The 25,980-nt window shown below is 52.4% G+C and overlaps 1 protein-coding gene across 4 annotated transcripts in view; it reads right to left on the bottom strand.

The window, feature by feature from the left end:
* Window positions 1-1,490: 1,490 nt before the first annotated feature.
* SMOC1 (SPARC related modular calcium binding 1) overlaps window positions 1,491-25,980 on the bottom strand; it is a 152,919-nt gene continuing 128,429 nt past the window's right edge. Inside the window, exons 8-12 of one of the 4 annotated variants that reach the window (XM_059915765.1) lie at window positions 20,993-21,185; window positions 20,355-20,437; window positions 18,467-18,572; window positions 8,653-8,897; window positions 3,292-3,387 (exon numbers count right to left, since the gene is read on the bottom strand). In XM_059915765.1, the coding sequence (XP_059771748.1) occupies window positions 3,371-3,387; window positions 8,653-8,897; window positions 18,467-18,572; window positions 20,355-20,437; window positions 20,993-21,185 (644 nt within the window). In that variant the 3' untranslated portion in view covers window positions 3,292-3,370. Of the gene's footprint in view, window positions 3,388-8,652; window positions 8,898-18,458; window positions 18,573-20,354; window positions 20,438-20,992; window positions 21,186-25,980 lie in introns of those variants that run through there. The other 3 variants (XM_059915766.1, XM_059915768.1, XM_059915769.1) reach the window with 3 other exon arrangements.

Here is a 25,980-nt window from a genome sequence, read left to right as displayed (position 1 = left end):
GCAGAGTCTTAACCACTGGTCCACCAGGGAAGTCCCAAGTCATCTCTTGACAATGTCCTCAGTCTTCCCCTCCCCACAGAGGCCAAGCATGGCTCAGGAGACTTTTGGTGAAGGAAGAAACAGGATGGATCTACTGTTCACTTCTCCTTGACCACTACTGGGAATGGCCCTCCTGTCTTTGGAGAAAGCAGAGGAAGGCTGAGCGGGGCTGCAGGCTGGCCCTGCCCCCTTCCCACATCAGCCTGGATCTCTCTGCTGGAGGCTAGGTCAACCCCAAGTCTCCCAATGAGGTCCTGCATGGGCAAATACCTCCCTTATTTCTCTTCCCCAAATCCCTGAAGTCCATGATAGACCTCTACAAATTAGTGGTTTTTAATAAGACTCTCAACTATGCAGAGAAAAAGGTGTACTCACAGCTGAATGCAGCCACCCTGGGTTAAGGAGGGAGAAGGCTGTTGTTCTGGCCCCTCCAGGAAGGCAGCTGGGCAGGGGGCAGAGCTCCAGGCCTGGAGAGGAAGATCTGAGGGTGACACCCAGCTCTGCCTTTCCCAGCTGGGTGTAACCCAGCAAGTCACTGAGCTCCCAAGTCTGCGTCCACACCTGTGAAATGGGATTAATGACGCCAGTAGCACTGGGCTGGGCTGAGTATTAAGTATTTCAGGGCCTGTGGACAGAGCAGCTCAGTGTCAGCATTAGAGGAGGGGGACCTATATGACCCCATTCAAAGGCTGAGATCCTTTCCCGGGAAAAAGCTGAAGGAAAGGCTAGGGGAGAATTTCTCAAGGGCATTATCTTCTGTTCACCTGCAAAGGACAAGGGAACAGAGGTGACAAAAAGAGACTGGTGAGGAAGCCACATCTGGAGACAGCTGCGTGTGGGCGGGGGGGCGGGGGGTGGATACAAAGGGAAAAGACGCCCCGTAGCACCAGATACAATCTAGAGCCTCATCTCTGCTGCAATGTCCACGCTGAAGGCCTCCAGCAATGCCAAGCAGGCCAGCAGCCTTGACCTGAATATGTGACCTGAACATGTGTCCCACAAAAGCGGGGCACGGACGGTGTGAACCTCATTGGGGGCCTGCTCCCTGTCTACGGCTGCTTTCCAGCCTGGGGTCTTGTGATAAGGATGATGGCCACATTGCCCACTCCCACCAGCCTGAAGCCACAGAACAGGGAACCCCCAGTCCTGCCCCAAAAGCACCACCACCAACATCCCCTACCTTCCTTGTGAGGGCAGCTGTATGGGTGCAGGTAAGAGGGAGAATTACAAAGAGGGCACCAACGCTGTAGGTGAGGGCCCAGGGGATCGATGTCCTAACCGCAAAGCATGGCGCCACCTCACGGCCCCTTCTGGGTTCCTTTCCCAGCTAGCACCTCAGACTTCCCAAGATCAGAGTGGAGGGCACCCGGGCCACAGAAAACAACTAACCTTTTAAGGAAATGAAACCTTTCCATCAGAGGAAGCCACCCAAAGGAAGAGGCAACAGCCACCAAGGTTGACTCATTTTTATTTTTTATAAAATAAGCTACAAATAGTCTCCCTCCCTCCTCACAAAGGAAAACCACACAACACAGCCTCCACACATGTGTGAGAGAGAAGAGGCCCAGGGGAGAGTCTGACTTTCTACAAGGAGGTGCTTCCTCCTGGCCAGAGTAGGGGACTGGGGTCTCCTGGAAAGTCCATCCAGTTCCAGCACGCTGAGCTTTCTGGTCCAAACTAATGGGCTACCACCTTACCATGTTGGGATGGGGCCTCCAGTCACCCTAACACAAGCTCTGGGACTTTCACCCAGACAGCAAGAACCTTCTCCAGTCAGAGGATGGGATACTGGGATGGGGTATGAGATGCACAAGATGTGGCCAGATTTCCAAAAGCAATCCATAGGGGCACCCGTCCTGGGCTACCACCCACCCTCCCTCACTGCTGCCACGCCTGCTCATGGAAGGGGTGCTAAGTGCCACTTGTTGCTCTTTGATGACTGTCACATAGGCATGGTCACCCGGGCAGAAGAAGCTGGCATCTGACCCGAAGGCTGCCCAGCACATTGGATTCCACATTGGAATCACAGTAAAACGTCTGTGGAAAGCTAGGCCTGGACATCCCCATAGCTGGGTTATTATCTCTGCACTTCTAGGCGAGGCAGAAGTGCGAGGCCCAAGATGAGCTTTGCTCTGGAATTGGCCTCAAGCCTGGAAGCCTTTAAGAGCATTTAAGGGAACAGGAAGAACCTCAGTACTGAGTTTTAAGAAAGAAAACTGAGTTTCCAACAAGGTGACCAACACAACTCTTCCCTCAGGCTTATGATGACCAGAGGATGGCAAGGGGAGATAGAGGAGAGTGGAAGTAAAAGCCTAATCTGACCTTGGCCCTGGGAGCTGTCTCGGGAAACCTCATTCGTGGGTTTGCAGGAGGTGAGAAGCCTCCTGTGGGTACTACACTCACCAGGGCAGGCCTTCTGTCCTCTTCCCTCCGCTGCTCAGATACTAAACAGCTACTAAATAAAAGGCCCCTCTGTGTGTCTTTTCCTTCTTTGCCTCCCTTCTCATGCTTTACATGGAGTAGATGCTAAACATGGGTGGAAATGTTTCAACTGACCCTAACGCAAATCCTTGGAGGACAATTTGCTCAGTGGGCCACCAGGACACTGTGCCCCCACAGTGTCAGGGTCACCTGGGGGTCCGGATGGCAGGAACACATGGGCACGGGAGCCCTCCCTCCAGGGGCCCCTCCCATTGTCCCACACCCAGCCTCCCTTGAGAAGGTCAACCGCCAAGTGACTTGCCAACTCTGACAGCCACGGCAAGAGGCGGTGCCCTCCTCCCACTAGAAAAGAACTAATGCAGTCTGCACTATAATCGCAGGGGTCGGTCTCCAAACAGAAGCCAAGCGGGCTGGGGATGGAGTCCTGGGTTCCAGAAAGCTGGGCCGTGTGTCCAGAGCCCTCACAACCCAGAGTGGGAAAAGGGAGAGGAATAAACAGACAGCAGTGCCAATGGCTGTACAAAAGAACTATACAATTTACATATATATTTATATACAGTATATAAATCTCTTTCTTCTCAGTCCCAACAAGACCCTCACCCCCTCAGAACCCTAAAAGTTGTCAGTAGCAGATCCAAAACCTTAACAATAAAAGAGGATGAACAGTCTTTCTTCCCTTTCCTTTTCCCACCGTGGTATTAGATATTGGTGTTTAAACATGAAACCAAAAAGAAAACACACAAGTAAGAGTTATTAAAAGTGCAAACACGGTGGGCACCACTCATGTTACATGGGATGTGGCTGGGCTGTGGGCAGCGTCCAAGGTCAGGTGTCTGGTGATGCATCCTGCCTCCCTGGTCTCTCCACCTGCCCTTTGGTTTTCTGCTCCTTAGATGAGGCGTCCTACTGAGAAGGGAGGTATAAGTGAGAAGTTAGAGTTGGGTTTACGAGCAATCCAGCTACACATGTCAATTTCCTCACCGGAGCAGGCTTTTCCACCTGCTGTTAAATACGGTGCTGGGTGGGACACAGGTAACCTGGACTTGCAGATAAGCCCATGTTTTACCAGCCCATGAGGCATCACAATGGCAACAAAATGAGGCTGCCATTCCAGGGAACTGGGTTTTGCCCAGTAAACACAGTTGGGGGGCGTGCACTCTGTACAAACCATCCTACTCCCCGATGCCAGCCTTTCAACCTGGGGCTGGGGCGGAAGTGGTAGGTGCTTGTTTATACGTGGGAATGGTAGGATCCTTGTAGCACTAACTAATCTTTCTCTTGTGTCCTCAGCAAACAAATTGAACATGGGAGTCCAGGTAACTTGGCCAATCCCAACACTCCCGCTGCACTACCGAAGCTGCATCAGGGGGCCCATAGAAAGGACCCCCGAAAGAAGGCAACTTACTGAATGGGTTTTTGCCTGCTCATTTTCCCTGGGGGAAGATGCCAAGACTACCACCTGCCAAAACAGGAACTTAGGATGCTCGAGTGGCCTTGACCCAGAGAACTGGTAGGGCTTCTTCTATACCTGGGCACCTGGCCCCTCTAACCCCCAGAATGAAGAGGGCACTTGGGGAAGAGCCAGAGATTGTGTGGCCAGGCTTCCTGTTCTGCCCGGGTAAAACCCTTGTTAGCCAACACCTTTAAACACAGTCCCTCTTCCCTAAGGCTGGGGCTCCCTCATTAGCTGAGAGGGGCTTTAGTGCTGATGGACATTTGCATAACCTTCTTGGGTCCTGGCTCTCCCAGCTGCAGAAGGTCAGGTGGAAGGAATCTTAGCCATCATCTGGTCCAGCCCCTTCACTTAACAAATCCGGAAACCAATGCTCAGAGCAGTTGAGGATCTTAACGGAGGTCCAAGGCTTGTTCCGCGAACACCCACTCCACCCCACAGGGTGCTGAGCGGTTTTGGAGGCTCTGCAGGGCCCAGGTCTCCTAAGGGAGGAGCAGGGTGCTGCGAGGCAGGCACACCAAGAGCTGGGCCAGCTGCACGTGGGCCCTGGAGGCTGTGTGATTTTTGTGCACAGCCCTTAACCCCTCTGGGTCAGTCTACGGAGCAGGAATTAGGACCACAGCTGCGCTGCTTCTGCTGTGCCTCTCATAGGGTTGCCTTGAGGACCAACTGAATTCATGGAGAAAGGGCTTGGAGGAGAGTAAGGCGCTGTGGGAATCCACGCCCACCCCCAGGTCAACCGCCCCCAAGTCACACTAACATTCCTTAAGACCCGAGAAAAAAGACAGAACACAGGGTGGGGTGGGGTGAGGTGAGGGTTAGATACTGGTATATCCAATGTCACGGATGAGAAAACAAACTTGGAAAGATAGAGGGACAAGCCCAAGGCAGGCGGGTGGGAGGTGAGCCAGGTTGCCAGGCCCTGAATCCCATCTTTCATCTGCTCCAGCCAGCAGCTGCTTCTCTCAGGGGTGAGAGGAAAGATCTACACGTACAGAGGACCTCAAATAGTCCTGCCCGCCAGGCTGAGACTCAGGAGAGAAAACGTACAGCCAGAGGTAACCAGCTCTCACCCTGAAGGCTTACCGCACTAATCCCTTTACCAAAATATCGCTTCATCCTCAGAACAACTGCATATGGTTCTAATAAAACAATCAAATTATCCCCATTTTATGAGGATGAAACCGAGGCTTGGAGATGGTGTAGCTTTTACGTGGTGAAGCAAACTCAGACCTGACTGTCTGCTTCCAGAATCGTGCTCTTAACTACCAAGGAAGGCAGGGGACAGAAAAGACCCGAGCCCGGAGCAGGTTCCATCCTTGGGCAATTCATCAGGAGAGCTGGCAATTTTTTTCAATGGAAGAACTCGGCTCCAGCCTGCCTGCTTCACAGGGTGGTGGCAGTAATCCTAATGATGGTGGGAAGGACCAGTTAAGAAAGACCAGCCCTCAGAACGCTGTGCAGAGAATTCAGCTCCCCAGTGAGCAGTCTGGTTGGTAAAAATGCCTGTGTTCATGGGGCATTTCCCAAAACTTCAGTCCCTCACACCCAAAGCTACATTCACCCCCAAACTCTGTGTCCTTCCCACCCACACCCGACTTCTGCCCACAACTTGGTGTGCAAGCCCCTTTCAGCCCACCAGAGGGCACTGCACGACACCAGATGACCAACATCTGCTCCATTCCCTACATACCATCTACCCAAGTGGCTTTTCTGCTGCTCCGCAGAGGAGAGGGACCCTGCAAAGCTGCCGGCAGCCTGGGGGTGCGTTCCTCTACTACTCCTAATTTCTTCTTTGCATTCACCACTAACCACGTACTGAGCTAAGTTCTTCACAGGCACCAGAATGTTAACTCTTCACACCGAATCTGTGAGGCAGACGCTAACATCTCCATTTTGCAGATGAGGAAATTGAGGCTCAGAGAGTCTGGGTAGCTTGCTAAAGATTACAGAGCTAGTAAGTGTCAGGGCTGGATGCTTCCTTTGGGTTCTGTGCACCTGGTGCCCCACAAAGCTTCAGAGGACAGCCGGGAGGCCTCCTTGAGCTCGGTGAACCCGAGGTCACCACACTCAGCCTCCCCTTGGCCGCTGTGTGCTGCACGGACCTAACTACCAGCACAGGAAGGGGACTGACGGCAGAGGGGCTACAGAGCTCTGTGATTCCAACCCCACTGAGCCCAGAAGTGCTCCTGGGTGGGCCTGGGGTCTATACTAACACTGCGTAGTCTCTTTCCAATACTGGCCCTCAGCCTGTGCTCTGAGAAATGGGCACAGATTCCAAATGCCAAAGCATAATGTCACCACACAGGACAATCCCTCTCCTATCCCTTCATCATATGACAAGGATCTAATGCACCGTTACTGGGCGCCGTGCACCGTGCACTCTGCCTGAGGTTAGCAATTGAGAAGGGACACGCACAGCTACAGGGGAGCTGCAGGGGAGAATCAGGAATGTGAACTGCAATGCAGTGTGATAAGGCTTCCGACAGCGGCAACACTCTTATGAAGAAGAATAGTAATATTGAACTTCCACGGAGTTCCTTCAATGTCTCAGGCACCATGACAACAGCTTTGACTCGCTGTCCCCAGTGAATCAGCACAACAGCCCTATGAGGTGGACGCGGTGATTATTTCCATCTTACAGATGAAGACACTGAAAGTCGGGATGGCTGAGTAGTTTGTACTTGGGTGAAAGGGCTAGTCTGTGGCTGAGGCAGCGTCCTGGGGACTCAGAGTCGTGGGAACACGGAGAGGCGTCCTCATCAGACAGGGGTGCCCAGAGGGATGAGGTCACTCACCCAGGGCCACACGCCCCAGAACCAAGGCCAGAACCCAGTGATGGAGCGGGCAGGTCCCGAGACTGGGTACCTCATGGTAACTCAGCCACTTCCCCAGCTACCTTTTGGGTTTACACTGTCAAACAAGGCTTAGAACGAGGAAAAGCCCTTATGTTTCCTCCAAGGCAATCTCAGCATTTCCCAAGCTTCCATTTCAAATAAGTCAGCACCACCCGAATTGGTATCTTCAGCCCAGACCTTTCACCGGCACTACAGACCCTCTAATTCTTCGGGTGCATCCAACCTGACACGTCCAAGCCATCCTCGTCCCCTGCCCCGTCCCCCTGCACCCGCTCGGCTCTTCCTCCCACGTTGCCCATCTCAGTGAATGGACCCACTGTCCAGTTGCCCAAACCAACCTTCATCCCTCTATGCACTCAATCTCCAAGGCCTGCAGGTCTACCTAGTCACCTCCACCCACTACTCTGCATCCCCTACCGGGTTTTTCATAACTCAGGCCTCCATCGCCTCCTGTCTGGACAGCCACAGCCTCCTACTGGGGACTCTGCCTCGCTTATCCCCAGTCCATTTCCCACACTGCACCAGAATAATTTTTAAGCAAAACTGATGCTCTTGTTTCTCTGACTGAATCCCTTCAACAGCTTCCCCACTGCCCTTGTAGAGCTGAAACTCTCTCACCTTGCCTCCTACCCCTTCCCCTCCCCGTCCATCTTCAAACATGCGTCTCAGTCACACTGACACCCTTCAGCTCCTCTAAAGCTCTGCTCCCTCACCTCTGCAGCTGCACTCTTCACTGGCCTCCGCTCAGAACACTCTTCCCTCCCCTCATCTTTCTGCTTGGCCACCTCTTACTCATTGCTCAGGGACTGCTCTAGAGCAGGGGCAGCAAACTTATCTGTAAAGGACCAGCTGGTAAGTATTTTAGCTTTGTGGGCCATGTACGATATACAATAGTCTCTGTTGTATATTCTTCTTTTTTGAAAATTACATCCCTTTAAAAATAGAAAAACCACTCAGCTCACAGGCCGTACAGAAACAGGCCGTGGACTAGATTGGGCCCATGGGCCACAGTTGGGTGACTCCTGGTCTAGACATCACCTCCTTCCCAAAGTTTTCCAAGCCCGTCTGCTCCTGCGCCGATGGGGGTGCCCTACGTACGTTCCTACAATACTCTGCACTTGCTCCACTGTGACAGAGATCATTAGGTGTCCACCAGAATTCACGCTCTCCTCCTCTTCCTGGGCTCCCAGCCTTCCTTACTGTGGCGTGTGGTCTAGTGACTGAGTTCAAGCCAGTGAAATAGGAGAGGTGATGTGTGTCACTTCCAGGACTGGCCCGTCAACCCCCCACCACAGGCACTGCTCCAGGCTTTACGCCATCTGGCTGGCTGGGAAGGGAGAAGACCCCCAGGGTGACCCTGGATGCCACATAATAAAGATGGCAGAGTCATTCTCAGCCTGAATCTCAGTGACTGCACACGAAGCAATCCCCACTCCTATTCCTTCCCCTGCACACCACACACACACACACACACACACACACACACACACACCTAGGACCTGGAATCGTGGTGAACTATTATATGGGCAAGATGAACTAGTATCCACTGTGTTGAGCTGAGTCATTACGTGTGTGGTTCTACTTGTCACTGCAGCCTGGCCTATCTTAATACACCCTCATAGCACTTACCACAAGGTATGTAAATACTTTAGTATCTGTCTCCTCCATAGACTGTGGAAGGATAGGGACTTTATCCATCCATTCCTCCACTATATCAGGCATCTAGCATGAAGCATAACACACTCCCAGTAAGGAGCTGAATCAACACGTGCCTGGGATCTCACCTACTGGAGGAGCCCTTGGCCCCCGGGCCCGGGAGGGGCAAGTCCTAGCGGGCCAGGAGCACAGGCGAGCACTCACCTTCTTTGCTAACACCTAGGCAGCCCTTCAGCTCGGGAAGTGAGATGACCTTGTCCTTGTTCAGGTCACAGTAGTCAGTGAAACGCCGGGCGCATTTCTTGGGCTTGGCTTTCTTCTTCACGTAGCGCTTGAAGGGCTTCATTTCCCTCTTGTTAATGTCGTCGCTGCTGTTGCTGTCCAGCTGGCTGAAGTACCAGTGCACCACTCGCTCCTCCAGGGTGTGGCTGGGGTCTGGCTCTGAGAACCTGGGCCACGGGCAGACACCCCCATCCCCAAGCACACCGCTCAGGATCCTGCAGGCGCCACCAGCCCAGCCTCAGTTCCCTCCCACGTGCTCAGACGCCAGGGCTGCCGGCAGCCAGCCAGAAACGGCTTATCCGGGCCCAAGCCCGCCCAGGCCCAATGAGCCTGCAGCCGAATCAAGCCATCCTTTCCAACTTGAGCCGCAAGACTGGACAGTTCGTTCTTCGGGGGTCCCCAAGTAGGTGAGCCCGCCACCCCCTCCGCCATAGCCAGCACCGTTCTCGTACAAGACGGATGCTCAAGACATATTGACTGGATACAATTCACCTGAGAAAACCACAGGGATCCAAACTGTCCTTCTCCTGGCCTAGTGTCGCTGCCACACAAGCCGCCCGTTACACATGAACTTGGCATCCAAATGAACATGACTATGGGAAAGGGTGCTCACAGCCTGCACCACCCACCCAGCGCCAGTGCAGGTCCTGGGAGGGCTTCCAAAGCAGGAGGCAGAGGCCCTGGCTTCAAACTGCTGTCTTGGCGAGAAACAGAGCCAAAAAAGTGAAACCGAGCAGCAACAATTCAGTGTGAATGAAGTGTGAAGTTCCCGGGGGCCGTCCCTGTCAGGTAGCAAGTGCGGTAAGAACTGAGGAAAGAAGGCAATTGAGCTGGACACAAACAGAGGTTCTACAGCTGGCAAGTCCAGACCTACTAAGCATGAGTCTGTCCACATAGAGGTTTTAAGACAGGAGCTCCAGGGTGGACCCAGGAAGCCACATGTTAACTAGAACCCCCAGGGGATTCTGCTAAGAAGCAATGGGCTAGAGTAACCAAGAAAGCTTCCCGGTGTCAAGATGCACAGCGGTGACCGCATCTAACGCCGCCCATGTACGCGTGGTGACCGTAACGTGACAAGAGCAATACCTACACATGTAATGTACACAAGGCCCACCCATCAGTTTCATCTCCTCATGCCTCATCTTTTCCCAAAAAGGATTCAGGGTGCTAGCTGAAACTTTTGAAGCCAATGATGAGTCTGGTCTAGAGGGGGTGACTGGGGTCTCTGGCCAGGAGAACAGAGTCACACGAGTCCCATGGTTCCTGCCGCCAGGGCGTGGCACGGAGTGAATGTGGTCCAGGCCCTTTTGTTTAAAGCCCTGGGTAACTTTCCCTTGGTTGAGGGACTAAGGCTGAGGTTAGGAGGTCCATACATTCAAATACTTAGTCTGCAGGGCACTGGGACAGACTACGTGACGACCATGGGTGAGAAGCGTGGGCAGAGGGGCTCGCTGTCACACAGGGATCCTACACCAGGGATTCAGGGCCTGCCAGCACACTCTGAAGCCGTACCTGGCAAGAAGAATATTCAAGGCACATCGCAGCGCCTTGGGGTTCTTCCCTGGGGTTTGCCGAGTTTTCCAGGAGGGAGGGGACCGTCCCTGACACATCCGCTATGAATGAGCCAGCAATCTCCCTCCCCTACCCCAACCCCCAAGTGACCTCACCATTTAGGGAAAAAGATGTTTCATTACCAAAAAAAAAAGCCAGGCATCCCTGTTGAATGCCCATCCCTAATTAAGTGGATTGCAGTCTTGGGCAGGTCCCCCTGGGCACCCTGGACCAATTCCAAGAGAACACAATTAGTGGATCTGCCAGCAGGACCTCATCTTGACAGGTCTGGCGCAGGGAGCACCTGGGGAAGGTGTGAGCGACCATCCGTTTCTGGCCCTTGGGGAATCTGCTAGGTCTGTCATAGAAACCAGGCTTGGAAGGGCTTTCAAACAGGCATGGCTCAGACTGTTGTCTCTGCCAGTATGTGGTACTTTGGTGGTTTTAAGCTTCCTCTATTTTCACTGCAACATTCACTCTCGAGCCTGCAGGGTACACCAGGCGGGCCCCAGAAAATTCTCTATCAGGATGCTCATGGAGCAGGAGGGAGGGTGGCCAGCTCCCTCGCAGGGCACCCTGCCTGCCCTCGCCTTCCCCTAAAAGCGAGGGAGGACCCAGGCGGGGGAGGAGAGCCGGGAGGGACCCAGGGGAGACGCTCCAGCTATTCCCACCCAGGCTTTCCAAGGTGGCCAGGGGACGGCTTTCCCCCTCGGCCCCTCCCGTGAGGGGGCCACGAGAACCCCGGGCGAAGGCAGCTCTTCCTTTAACCTTTAGGCTCAGCATAGCGTAATGTCTACCTAGAGGCTGGAATAATAAAGCCTCACTTGCTGAGACGGGAAAGGATGAGGTCATCCCGCCCAGACGCCCTGCCAGGAGAGGCTCGCTGCCTTCAACACGTGTTCCTGGGCTCCCGCCTGCCTGCCCAGTTCTCAGCGACTCTGTTGCTGGGGCTCCCCGCACCTTCCTTTGGGCTAGGCTGCAGCAAGAAGCAGCTCTTCTCCCGCGCTACAACCTCTAAGAGTTTCCTCTCATGCCAGAGAGTGACTGTCATTTGGCTGCTGCCCCTTTTTCCCTCCCTTCCCTGCCTCCTTGTCTGGAGAACCGTGTTCCTGCCCTCGTCACCCCCAGCAGGAGCTCCCCAGCCCAGGGCGGCCATGCCTTCTGCCTGCTACCCCCCACCCCCGTATGTCCCCCATACCACCCAGCCGAGGACACTTCCCAGGAGACGTCCTCCGAGGGCCCTCCAAGCAGTGCCTCTGGCTCCCTATAGCACTTCCCCAACCGGCAGCCTGCCCTGGGGGCCTGAGGGGCCTTCCTCTCCCCGCCCCCCCGTCCCCAGCTGGTGTCAGGCACTCTGCTTCTGAAATCCTTTGACTTCCAGAATCCCATGCTGCCCCCTCCCCAAACATCAGAGCCAGGCTCTACATGTGTAGCTAGGCAGTGCTAGGGTCCTACTTTGGAAGCCAAGGCTTTGTCTAGGCCAAGCGCCAAGTACATTTAAGGCAAGACTTTCTTAGCGGAGGTGCAGGGTGGGGGGGTGGGATCATGGACCCTCAGAAAATGTAAACAAAGCCATAGTCCCTCTCTCTAAAATGCACAGGCGCCCAGAATTCTGCAGATTTTAGGGGTTTAATGGACTCCCTAAACCTCATCCAAGGTCATGGACTCAAGTTAAGAACCCTCGTCTAGAGGGAAGGAGACTCCAGCCATGACCCCAGAAGAATAAGTCTGAACCTTCTGGAAGAAGATCGGGTGAGACAAAAGACAGTAACTGGGAGGGGTTGGGGGTAGTTTTCATGCTTCCAACAAAGCATACTAGAAAAAAGAAAACTACTGAAGGCATCTGGCTCAAAACGCTGAAAATGAGGTTTCTGGCTTCACAACAGCCTCAAGTCCCAAAACTACTGTGCTTCATGCAAGAACTAGTTAAGACTGACATCTATCAGGAGTCCTGATTTAGCCAAACCAGCGGTGGGCATGTGTGAAAGAAGACACGAGAAGCCTCTGTTAACTAAGGAGAAGCTCAGATTTTCCCAGGGGAGTGCTGGCTGGGGTGGGGCAAGAGGGCCTCCCCAGAGTCTCCAGGAACCTCTCAAGCAGTCTGTGCTGGAGTCCTTTCCATCACAGCTGGACTCCTCACAATTTACCCCTGACCTCAAAGCCACAGCTCACTGATCCCTCCAGCTCTTACAGCTTTCTAGCAGTATCCTTTAAAAACACTGGCAACTTGCACTCCCAGTTCTAGGGTTACACTGGCATCAGACTCCTGACCTCTCTCTCACACATGCGCACAGAATTGGGATCAGAACCGCTGGAATCCAAAGCTGCGCATCAGACAAGGGCTGGGGACCCTACGTTAGAGAGTGTGATGGTTCTTTAGGATCACTTAACAGTGATGCCCAGGTTCTTGCTATGGGCCTCCCTACAGGTACAATTCCACTTCCATTAAAAAGGGCTTATTGGGTGAGTAGAGGATCCAAGTTTCCTCGGATATGGTGTGGAGAGACACAGTACAATGCTGGCGTCAGCCCCGCCCCTGGGCTGTTTTTGTGGCCGTCCTGTTGTCTCCCGTCTCCAGGGATGAGGAAAGCCACTAGAGCCGGGTCCCTCCCTGGACTGGCCGGGCCCCACCGAGTCTTCTCCCAAATTAAGAGGCGGCAGGTGCCACCCCTCCCCTGCCGCCCTCTCAGTGTCGCTGCTGCAGCCTCAGCCCGCCGGGCCTTGGCTGCAATGCACAGCTGGTGAGTCAGCCCCTTTTACCACAAGGAAGCTGGCGCTGGCCAAGATCTTGGGCCCAATTCCGCTGTCCCAAGCAGTTTTAAACAAGGTGAGGTGGGATGGCCTGGAGGCACGGGCCAAGCCAAGCAGGCCAACTGAGCCCCATCTGGAGCCGGGTCCAGGCCCCGCCAGCTGGGCGGCTGGGTAGGGTTGGGAAGTGCCAAGTCAGCCGCATTCCAGCCTCCTCCTTCCAAGAACATTAACAAGTCACCGCAATGGGCAGGAAGGAGGAAGCCTCAAGACCAACGGTCTCTTCTTGCAGGACCATGGAGGGGGGGCGGCGAGGCTCACGCAGCCCAGCCCAGCTCCTCTCAACGCTGACTTTTTCTAGGGTGGAGTGGAGAAAGGAGAGGGTTCCCCTGCTCTAGAAGGCTCTGCCAGCTAGGGTCTCAGAACTCTCCCTTTGGGACTGATAAATGCTGATGGGAAGGCGGATTTAGCCGGTGGGGTGGGGGGACGGGGGCGGAACTCTGCCTTCTGGAGCGGGAAGGACCAATGATCCAGCAACCCTTCACTGAGAACAGCTCTCATCTAATGATACCTGCAGGCCACCCCCTCCCAGGCACTAGCCACAGATGTTTCCATGGATACCCCATTCTACTTTGCCTATTTTTAGATTTGGGCAGCACTGCTTTCCCCCTAAATCAGGCTAGAAGACCAGAAAAGGAAGTAGTTATCTCCCTCTTCCACTCCCTACATCTAACAAGTCTTCAAATCCTATTGATTTCATTACTAAAGCTTCAGTAAATCATCCCGTCCACCACAGCTTTAGTCCACATTCTCATCACCTTTCCCTCTAGTGTCGGCTGTAACCTTCCTGCCCCATTTAGCTCCCCTCTCCCCATGTGGCTTCCATAGGAATGCCCATCTAGTCACATGGCTCCCTGTGGCCCTCTCTGGCACGAATCACAAGACCCAGCGTGATCTGGGCTCTGCCCAGCTCTACAGCCTCACCTCCCGCCTGTCCACAGCCTGCCTGCCAAGCTTAAACCTTACTCCTCACAATTCCTTCCACAGACCCTACCTCATTCATACCTCGCTACCCCTAGGGTCCCTCTGCTGGGATACCCTTATTCCTGGTCCATCTAGGTCGGGGCATTTTCTCACTCGTAAGTGAAGATGTGGCTTAAATGTCACCTCCTGTGGAAAGCCTTCTCTCACACGCCCTCCCTCCCCTGAGTCCCTGCAGGACTTCATCTGCCTCTGTTGTCACACTGGCTTTACAGTGCACTCACGCGATTACATAGCTCTTCTCCCAGGAGCTCCCCCAGCCCGGGAACCATGCCCTCATCCCTCCATGTCCCCCGAACCCAGCACAGAGCTTATGCCAGGGGGAAGATGTAAGAGTTTGTGCAAAGCTAAAATCTCCAAGCCTGACAGGTGGTGGTTTGGGGGGAAGACACCCTCTTTTCTGCTCAGCCCAAACATCTTCCCTGTCCCTTCTCCCCACTGTCCCCAAATGGGACTGCTTCCCCCTGGCCCCAGCTGGTGTCCAGCTTTAATTGCCAGACCCTGAGAGGACGCAGGAGGGATTAGCTGTGGCTTCTTTGACCTTGTGCTTGCAACCTCAATTCTACCTGAATTCAGAGCCAAGGCCCAAACCCAGGGACCCTGGATTCCATAATTCTCTTCGCCGGCCCTGCTCCAGATGTGCTGCCCTCTGCCTTGCCTCTTCCATTGTAGAAGGGTGCCTGACCAGGGGCTGTCCACATGGTGCCCAAGTCCCTTGGTCCCAGCCAGGGCGCTGTAAGGCCCTGGTGACAAAGAAGCATTACAGTGAACTTCAGGGCTAGATCTGGCCTCATAATTAGCCTTAAAGTAGTTGCTGGACCCTCTGACGTGTGCCAAGAAAAAGAGGCCTTATTGAGACATCCCTCTCTGTATCCAACAGGGATCCATCCATCTATCCACCCATCCTTCTGGCTATTTATTCATTTAACAAATATTTACTGAGCATCTACTGTGTGCCAGGCACTATCCTGAGTTCTAGGAATACAGCAGGGAAGAAGGCAGAAAACGCTCCTTCCCTCATCGAAGTTCAATTTTCGTTGGGTAGAGGGAGACAGATATAAATAAACAAACCAGCAAAATATCAGATAGGGGTAAGCACTAGGCTGAGAATTAAAAAGCGGTGTTGTGATAGAGGGTGACAGGGCTGCTTCTTTAGTCTGGATGGTCATTGAGAAGATGATATGTAAATGGAACAGCGGGGCCGGTCACGGGAGGATGGGGGATTCACGTTCCAGGCTGAAGGAGCAGCCGGCATGGAGGCCCTGGGGCAGGCAAGAGCTTGGCCTGTTTGAGGACCTGCGAAGGACCAGTGGCTGGGACATAATGACAGGAGGGGTGAGCGCCAGCAAGACCATCCTGCAGGGCCAGTTCATGGTCAGAGTTTGGGCTTGCTTTTTCTAAATATAATAGGGAGACCTGAGAGGGATTTAAACTCAGTAAAACCGGTAACCCTGGCCAGCCACCTCCCTGTATAACTGATTCCTTCTCCTTCTCTCCGCAGGCCCACTCCCACTTCCTTGATTTCTAAACTATTTCTTGATTCATCTTGTCTGTCTTTTGATTACAAGTCTAGCCTCCAGGTAACACAATTACCAAATGCAGTTCAAACCTTTCATTCTCATCAAAACTAAACACGGTCAAGTTCATATGAGCTTGAAATGAAAAACATGTTTAGGAAAGAATTTTTTTTTTTAATTTCTCCCAACATTATATGATACCTAAAAGAGGTTTTTTGGAAACCACAACAACAAAAAAATCCCTTCCCTAAGGACACACTGGGATTAAAAGCATTTATGAACTTCTTAGTTTTTATTTTCTGTAAAAATTTCTTCAGCCTGCAATCCGAGGGTCAAGCGTCCATCCGAACTTGCCCTGGCAGCGGGCCCACCTGTGATTTTGGCCCTGCTGGCCCAGGACCTAGCTGGGTTTGGTCCTTTCCCTGGCACTGAAGGCTGCCTGGATCCGAGGCCAGGCCGGGCTCAAGGGCTGGGCTCCCGCAGAAGCAAATGGGATGGAGGGTGAAGTCTTGTCTCCTTAGAACCCAAGTATAAGCACCCGGCAGGCTCCCCGAGCAGTGGGTCAGAGCCAGCAGCCCTGGGGATTTGTGGGTGGAAAGCACCCAGACCTGGAATTGTTAAGGCCATGCCCCCTTCTCGTTTCTTTTTTCCCTCTCTTCTAAAAACCATAAATAGCTCATACCCATTTCTGCATGAAACAACAGGTATGTTTTCACATTCCAAGCATAAATAACAAAAAGGCATATAATACTGAATATGCCTTTTCATAATTTCCCCTCCCTCTTCCTGGAGACTGGGACACAGCCCTCTCTATTTTAGACTTCCAGTTGCTGAGCACCGTGGGCTGCCTCTGGGCCGTTCTCATCTGCCGACCTGTCAGACCCTGTCTCCACCTTTTCAGACTTATTGCTGTGTTCCTCCCAGGGGAGGCCTGGACCCTTCCACGGGGTGAGCAAAACAGAGCAGGGCCAGAAAGCAGCCTCAGAGCTCACAGGACCATGGGGGTTGCTGAGAGCAAGCTCCCTGGACGAGCAGTTTCCTAGAGCGGCCACCCACAAGGCAGCCACTGCACTCACTGGGATGTGACATAAAAGTGAGTTTTCAGGGCTTCCCTGGTGGCGCAGTGGTTGAGAGTCTGCCTGCCAATGCAGGGGACACGGGTTCGAGCCCTGGTCTGGGAAGATTCCACATGCCGCGGAGCAACTAGGCCCGTGAGCCACAGCAGCTGAGCCTGCGCGTCTGGAGCCCGTGCTCCGCAACAAGAGAGGCCGCGATAGTGAGAGGCCCGCGCACCGCGATGAAGAGTGGCCCCCTGTCGCCGCAACTGGAGAAAGCCCTCGCACAGAAACGAAGACCCAACACAGCCAAAAATAATTAATAAATAAATAAATAAATAAATAAATAAATAAATTTATAAAAAAAAAAAAGTGGGTTTTCAGGATTGCTGCCCTTGTCTGCCTCGGGACACAGAACCACTGACAGCTGTGTTGGGAGTCCTGGTTCCCACCCCAGATACACGCCCTGCGGTCGTGCTGATCGCTGCTGAGGCAGTCACGTTGGGGCCCTTCCACCAGCCTGGGGGCCTGGGCCTGTCTCGTGGTGGCACTCCTTGCCCTTTGACAGCTCTGCCTCTGGGCAGATGCGGAGGGACTAGCGCTCCCTCCTTGGTGAGCCACGTAAGCTCAGGCCCATCCCAGGGATGGGCAGAGTCAGGCTGCCCATCCCTGCCAAGCACATGGTACTTCCCGCTGCTAAGGAGCCAGAACTCTCCCTGCTCCTGCTGCGCCTCCCGCTCTGGCTTCATAATGGGAAGCACATCTCACAGGCCCTTTGGGACCTGCATCCTCTGTGTCATCTACCACCCCTGTCATCTCCTCCACCCCCTCCTCCATCCACCCCAGCCCTGCCATACTGAACTACGGACGTGCGCTTTCCTGGGGTCACAGTGTTCTTTCCTTTTTCCTGGAATGGCTTTCCTTCTTTTACTAGCTGAGTCCTACCTATCCTTCAAAACTCAGTATCACCTCCTCCAGGAAGCCTTCTCTGACTCCTCAAGACCAAATTAGCAAACCCTTCTCTGTTCTTTCACCTCAGCTCTAGCACTTACCACCCAGTTGGTATCTTTCTACAGCCTAGTATCCCCGGTAGGCTGCATTGTTTGAAGGCGGGGACAGGCCCCGCATCCCTGGATTCCCAATCCTTAGCCCAGTGCTCGGCGTGCCATATGCACGTTCAATAGTTCTGGGCAGCGGACAGATGAACACATGCGTGCTCCGATCAACTGACCCAATGCGCCCAAATTAGTGAGCGCCGGTGATGCTGGTCGCTGGGGAGCGGGTACATTTCGGCCTCGTGTCAGGACTGTCTCGGCCAGCATATCAGCTCCTGAACTACGTTGGATTTGGCTATGGCAGTGTCCTATCCCACTGCCCAGAGTCCCTTGGGATTCTCAGGAAGCCAAAATGGCACGCGGCTCCTGCCTTCTCAGAAAAGAAGAAAACCACCAAGTGCTCTGGACTCCCTCCCTGCCACCCCTGTCCCCATCGTATGCCCATCCCCCTTCCTGCCATTCTGGACTCACTCCAATGCATCCATTTCTGAGACTGAAGTGCTGGAAGTCTCCAGACACTCCCGGACTTGCCTATAGTCAGGTAACTACAAGCTAGAGAAAAGCAACTCCCAAAGACTAGAAAGGGGAGAGGGGTGGCGAGATTTTTGGTGGAAGGTGAGACAAAGTCACAGCTACACCGTTTCAGGAAGAGGATCAACTTCCAGCTCTTGTTCTACCCACCCCTCCCCCCTCTCCCAGGGACCTGCAGCATCTGAAAAGTCAGGGGCCCCGTGGTCCCACTGGGCCTGAGTCCTGCTCACATTCTCACCTCCCACCTCCAGTGGGTGCTGCTGAGTTAATGGCCTGCACCATATCAGTGGTGAGAGCATCCAGTAGGCTGGTGATAAATTCCATTTTCTTCCCTTCTGGACAGCCTGAAAGACAAAGTGAGATTTGAAGGCAGATGCCAGGTAAACGATCAAGTAAACAGCTTCCTCAAATACCACTGTTTCCTCAACCACCACTGTTTCCTCAACCTCTCCAAGTCCTTCTCGTCCAGCTAAATCCACTTTGGGAACTGTCCACAGCTCAGATGATTCTCATAAACCTCCACAGTTCCTCTGCCCACAGCCCTCAAGGGACCAATAGACCAAATGGATAATAATGCTCTCAGTGTTCTTCCATTCCTCAAATTTTTGCTGAGTATCAACTCAGGCACTATGCTAAATGTTAGGGATATAACACACATGGTTCTTCTCCTCGTAAAGTTCATAGTCCACTGGGGAACTCAAGCTCGTTCTGGTACAGGAGGACGGAGCGACTCTAGCAGCAAGGACCAGGTGCTGAAGGGGCACGAGGAATGCAGAGAACTCCAAGGTCAAAGCTGACTCAAGTAGATCCACCAGTTTACCTATCCAAGCACCTCCTCCTTTTTTCACATCTCTCCTCATCCAGCTTCGATTATAATTATCAACCCTCCCTTATAAGTACTCTCAAACCCTTTGTTTCTCTGTTCCTCACTGTGTGATTCCAGCAAAACCCCAAGCATGGATGAACCTTCTCACCGATATGCCTTCTCCAAGTCTACACCCCCATAGCTGAATAGTGCTGGCGTAAACACCACCACACAACTGGAGAGATGGTTTTCCTGCAAATTCATGCCTACCAACCCCAAATGGGCCCTCAACACTACCTACAACCCTCCTCTCAGCAGCAACTATTTCATTCTCTGCTCTCTGCAGATCCCCTAGGTCTCCGGTTAAATGCTTCCTTCTCAGAGAAACCACAGATTCTTCCTGTCCTGTCCAGCACCTCACTCTTTCCCTTTAGAGTACCTGTCACCACCTTTTATCTGTGTTTGGATTCGTTTATTCGTATACTGTCTCCCCCACTAGATAAGCTTCACTTCGGTTTTGATCATTAGACAAACCCAGCGCCTGGCACATAGTGGAATCTCAATTGACGTTTGTTGAAGAGGTGGCTAGAAGGAGGGACCCTGGTCTCTACGACTCCATTCTCATGACAGACTGACCTACAAACCTCACTTGGGAACCCCTAGACTTTCAGGAGCCTCTGTTTTCAGTTCTCCTTTGGAGTCCTGATGGGGAATAGTGGGCCCAGCTCCCACGAGCACCGACCTGCATCTGTGCTGATTAAGATGACAGCATTCTGAGCCATCAATATTTAGTACTCTTATTGTAACTCACTGGCAGAGAACACTATAAGTAAGGGAAACCCAACCCAGTAGCCATTTAGAGGTCCTGGGTCCCTGCCTGTGAGTCTTGTGTCACACCCTGGTGACGGTTCTGGGCCACCAGGAATCACTGCCCCTCAGGACAGCCTTTCCCCGTGAGCTATCTTCTCTTTGCAGCCCTGGGGCAAAGGGTCCACAGCCCCCAGAACATTGTCCCAGTCACCCTTAGAGAAAGAACTGTAGAGCTTTCAAGGGTAGGATTTTAACCCAATGACTACATTTTAAAGATAAAAAGGTAAGAGCAAGGAGGAGAAACAGTGTGGCCAAGAGCACAGGGCTAATTAGGAACAAATCCCAGACCGGATGCAGATCCCGTGGCTCCTGAGATGCCCCTGCCCAGTGTCCCCGCTCCGTCTTACAGATGGGGAAGCAGACCCAGAGGAGGGCGCTGCTTCTGCAGGGTGACGGGCTGGAGGAACAGGAAGAGGTGAAGGCACCAGCAAGGGGTAGTGCCGTCTCCCACCTGGCAGCTCCCTGTCCTTGAAGGGGTCGTCCACCTCCGCACTCTTAGCCCTGGCGTCACTGTCACAACTGGGCATCACGTAGCTGAGAAGAGAGAGATGCAGGGGGTGAGGAGGGGCTGGAAACTGAGCTGACTTCAGCCCCTACTACCAGCAATGATCTGTGTGGTCACTAAGCCCAGATGTCCCAGAGCTGGCAGCAAAATATCTCCCGTAGTGTCCAGCAGCTACAAGGCAATCCCAGCATCGGTGTTCCCACAGAGACATGTTCAGGCATGTCATCTTAGTCAGTCTAGTAGAGCGATGTTACCTTATGTCTGCACACAGGATCCTTTTGATCCATAGAACCTAGTGACTCAGGCAGGGCAATAACCTTCTCACTGGTGAACTGAGGTTCAGAGAGGTTACCTACTTTCTCAAGGTTGCCCAGCTAGGAAAGGCCAGACCTGTGACCAGAATCCAGGATACTGGGACCTCCTCTGCCCACGAGCAGAGATGCTACTCCCCTAGTGCCTCGACTCCCACCAGGCCAGGACAATAAAGCCAGGAGATGTGAGGTGACAGCCTAACAGGAAGCTGGCTCTCCTATCCCAGGCTTCACCTGAGAGGCGAGGGGCAGGACGGGCTCTGGGGGACTTACCGTGTGGAGGTCCCGGGCAGCGGACGCCCCGTGTCCACCAGCACACACCAGCAGTAGCCAGTGGATTGGTGGCACTGCACTGGCTTATAGAGCCCCCCGGGGGCACACTCGGGGATGACAATGCCCTCGCGGGGGTTCTGCCGGGCCTCTTCCAGGGCGCTCTGTCTCTCCTGGTCACAAGAGTGAACTTTCTCTGCAAGAGAAGACACAGCCTGCAGTGACTCCTGTGCCTTCCCTGCCAGAACCTGGCCTGGCCCTAAGGAACTGATGGCTGGCTGGTGAATCACCAAGGGGAGCTGCATCTCCCACACCAGCCCTTAGTGAGGGGCTGCAGGCCCAGAACCTCCCTGCGGCCCCCAGCGTGCACTAGCACTCACACCTGGTAGGTTCCAGCAGCCACAAGACAGCCGGGGACCGCAGGGCTGCTCCACATCACAGTAGCCCTTTGCCCAGGGGTAGGATCTCCTGACTGTTTTCAGAGTGGGCCCTGCTGATGTCTCCTGGCTCGGGAGGGCGGGGGCAGGAGCTGGTTGCCCTGCGAGCTGACAGCTGATGCAGGAATGCCCGTGCGCGTGGACACTCTCCCAAGCCCAGACGCAGCAGGACAGGGCCAGGCCACTGTCCTCAGGGCAGGGAGATACTCTGATGCTCGGCACCCAAGAGGAGCAGAAACAAGGCCCAAACCCACTCCCCTCCAGGCCTCCAACAGGGCTGGACAGAGCAGGCTGAATGGAGCTGAGCTGATCACACAACACTGCTTCCATCCAGTGCGAGAGAGAAACAGGCCCGCAGGAAGGTGTCTGCACTCAGCGGCCTCACGAACTATGTCAACGTCTCTGAACAGCCAAACCTGGTTTCTCCAGAGTCAGGCCCAGGCTGAGGCAGTGGTGCATGGTGTCCTGTGCCAGGCCTGGGGGCCTCAGACCCACACGACCCCTGACCAGTCAACCTGCCTGACTTCCCTTTCTTGTTCTTTTGTTGATTCTGTGGGGATTTTTTTTTCTTTTTAGTTATTAAAAATAAATAGCATTGGGTTCCTTTTCTTGTTATAAAGAAAAATTTGAAAAAACCCTAATCCCACCAAAGTTAAACACTATCTGCCCTGGACCTTTTCTTTTTCATGTACACACACACAAATACCTATGCACACACCTACTGGGGGTTTTTTAACAATAAAAGGGACCACATCATATACCTGTACTATCGCTTTTTTGATCTACTTATTTATCTCTTTATTTATCTACTTTATTATCACTTTATTTCTTTCATGAACAACATTCTGCAACTTTCCCCTTGAAGAAGATGACAGGAATCGTCCTGGGTATCCCATGATATTTTCACAGTGTTTTACAGAAATACCATTCCGAGAGCCAGGAATTTGGTATCAGCAATGTGGAGATTCACCCTGCTCACTGAACAACAGCACAAATGATGAAAATACAGAAGCTCAACTCTGAAGGAGCCAAACCCTTTGAAATAATGACTCTGGTAATGATACACATATGAACCGGACAGATGTTGAAGCAGACTGTAGGTGCACACAGAGACGCAAAGCAGCTCCATGCTGTCTTAGAGGGAAGTCAGATGATGGGAAATGATTTTTGTCTCACTCTGAGGAAAAATGCTGAAAAAATTCTCATTGCAGGGTGAGGGAATATTTCCTTAAGCGCATAAAAATATCTGAGAGTCAGGAGACAGGTATGAATAGTACGTTTGCTATTAAAATATAATACTGATCTGGAAAATGAAAAAAAAAAAAGAACTATTGTTTTCATAACGCAAACACAGCGAAACTAAACAGAATCTCCTTAGCTAGAGGAACAGGAGTTTAAAACAGTTGACAGGCACTAGACTCGAGATTCTGAACCCAATTATAACTACCACCACCAGAACTGCCCCTAAGAGGCAGCTTAGGAAAGAGACATAAACTGATTGGAAGAGGGGGGCCTTGGGGAGACCTGGTCTGAAGACCCAGGATTTTGAGTTCGGCCCCTGGCTGGAATGGAGCCTGGAACCTTCCAGGGGATTACTCAAGAGTTTTTCAATAGCTCTCCCGACCCCAAGTTGGTAACTTTCTTTTCCTATCTCATAGTTCATGCCACAGAAAAAGTGACAGAGGAGAAAAACCAAAGGAAAACAGCTTTTTTACTCGCACTGGCGTTCGTGTAACAACCTCTGACAGAGGCTTTAAATTAAGATCTTCCAGGCCAACATTCTAAAGCCATAAATCAGACGGAAAGCGAGATGCGAACAGAGGTGGAGAAAGCTTCCCCAGGGACAGAGCAAATGATGGACCTGACTTCACACCACTGGGGATCCTGAAACTGCGGGAATGTGGAGACCAGCCAGCCGAGGAGAGGTGGGAACCTGTGGTTTGGGGACTGTCGACAGATTTCTGGAAGTCCTTGAAGGCTGTTCTGAAATGTTTGTAGCCTGCTTCCATAGAGGCTGCACGGAGTTCCACGGAGAATACTAAAAACCATACAAATGGCGACGCTCGATAATTTGGAAAAACTGGGGGTTAGCATGGAATTCGAGAAAAGGTGAAATGCAGGGTTTATTACTTTCTTCTTTATTTGCTTGCTTATTACTTTATGACGATCCCTGCAAGTTCAAGTGCTCCTCTAAGAAAGAGACAGGAAAGGTTTATAATCATAGCACTAACTGTTTGCGAAGAAAACACAGAGAGTTTGTCTTCCAACAGAGACAAAATCTCCCCTAAAATCCTCTTTATACTACTAATAGTCAAAGCAAATATTCATTGAGGAGCAAGTGCCAGGCAGGCGATAGACTAAGGGCTTTACTTGCCTAATCTCTTCGTCCGTGTGAAGTAGGCACCGTTATTATGCCCATTCTGTAGACAAGGAAGCTGAGTCGTGGAGGGATTCATGAATTTTCCCAAGTTCACTCACCCCGGAGAGAGGAGGGCTGGGGCTCCAGTCAAGGACTTCTGACAGTCAAGCCTGTCTTGCTGAACTCTAGACAGAGGTTACTGTCTCTAATTATTTGCTTTCCGGGAAAAATACATTTATTTTTATGGTGTGAAGATTTGCCAGGCCAGTCGCTTTGTAGACTGCCCCAAATCTGCTGCATTTGAAAGCAAATGTGTAAAAACATGTACTTATCCGTTTGAAACAGCACTGCTTCTTCTGAACCAACGATTTTCTCAGCTTAAGCACACTCCAAACCTTGTACCCTCGTATTTTTCCCTCTTTGACTCGGAACTGGAACACCTAAGGCCAAATTTGTAACTCACCCACCATTTACAGACAGTAACGTGAATAATAAAGGCTAACAGCTACCTGAGTATTTATGGTGTGCCCAGCTCTGTACTGGGCACTTCCATTAACTCACTTCAAACTCATCACAAGCCTCTAAGATAAGTGTTATTATTATCCTCACTGAGCAGACTGGCTGTGTGATGTCCTCAAGGTCAACAACTAGGAAGTAGCAGAGCCTGGATTCCAGCCCAGGCAGTCTGCTCCCAGGCCATGGTCTTCACCCCTCTTTAATATCAGCTCTCACTGCCATGTGCTACACTGATTTTTAATCTAACCTATGTTTTTCTTTTACTTGGTGTGGTAGATCGTTACAAAATGGTACCAGTGAATTGCATCTCCCTGTATTCATGCCTTTGGGTAAACCCCTCCCCGCTGACTCTGATTTGCTTTGACCAATGGAAAGGCCGGGGGTGACAGTGTGTGGTTTCCAGAGCTCAGCCTGAAGAGGCCTTGTAGCTTCCACTTTCCCTTTCTTGGAATCCACCCTGAGACCACCACATAAGAAAGCCAGCCCAGCCTTCAGGAGGATGAAAGGCCACATGGAAGAAAACCAGAGCCCCTCAGCCCACAGCCAGCACCAACTGCCAGGCATGTGTGTGAAGTCATCTTGGACACCCCAGCCCAGCTGACCCTCCAGCTGGACAAGTCCAGGAGTGAGTGCAGGTAGAATCCGTCAAGGAACCACCCAGTCAATCCACAGACACATTAGAAAGAATAAATTATTCTTGTTGTAAGTCATTATATTTCTGGGTGGTCTGTTACACAGCAATAGATAACTGAAACACTTAGACTTGCTCAACTCTTTATCAATTTACCCCATAAGTATTTTTGTAGCCCTCTCAGACCCTTCGGCCAATCAATCAATCGATCAATCAACCAATTATTCCTTCAGTGCTTCTCCAGACCTCATGCGAATACTAATCGGTACATACCAGGGGGCATAAGCTTATTCTGTATCTGAAGACCCAGAAGCCAGCCCCATCCTTAGGGCCACTGTCACTCTCTGCCCTTCTCAGTCACCTCCCAAATGAATCTTAAAATTCACAACTATCAGATTTTCCAGATACCAAGAAGTCACCTTCCAGAATGCAAGCCAGGGGATCTATTTCAAGGGCCTCTTCATGACCACTGGTTCAGAGAGGAAGCTCCTCAAAAGTGGATACCCACTGTTCTAAAACATTCAATCTCTGCTCAGGGAAGTTCAGGGAAAGATGACAATATTAGAAGGTCCGGCCTGATAACTATGAGAATGGGCCAGGACCATCTGTAAATACTCGGAAGACATAAACAGCGGGGGAGAGGGAAATATCAGGGCTGCCCAGGGCGACACAGGAATACCTCGCCACACGTTCTTACACACCCATGCTCACCCAGCCCCTCTAATCCTATTCCGAGAACAAGTGAGAACCGGTTCACTCCCCACCTGGCAGTGGGTGGTTTAAATCTCACCCACAAAACTCTGACTGCCTGAGAGAAGAAACACAACAGAAAAGTAGCCTGTGGAAGGAATGAGAACGTGGTCCAGCCCTTGCCACCGGAAAGCACACAGCCCTCTATCCCAACAATCACACAGCAGTCGAGCAAAGCAGGGCTAAGGCCGGGTGGGAGTGGGCAGGGAGGGGGACCGGGGAGAGGGAGACTGGGCTGAGCCAGAAAACCCTGTGTGCAGGCCCAGGGCATGGGTTCTCAGGTGTCCAACCAAGACAG

This window comes from Balaenoptera ricei, chromosome 2 (assembly GCF_028023285.1).
Source record: "Balaenoptera ricei isolate mBalRic1 chromosome 2, mBalRic1.hap2, whole genome shotgun sequence".
NCBI classification, from domain to species: domain Eukaryota; kingdom Metazoa; phylum Chordata; class Mammalia; order Artiodactyla; family Balaenopteridae; genus Balaenoptera; species Balaenoptera ricei.
The sequence above is the reverse complement of the archived record's forward strand: the minus strand, read 5'-3'. Positions and strand labels throughout refer to the sequence as shown.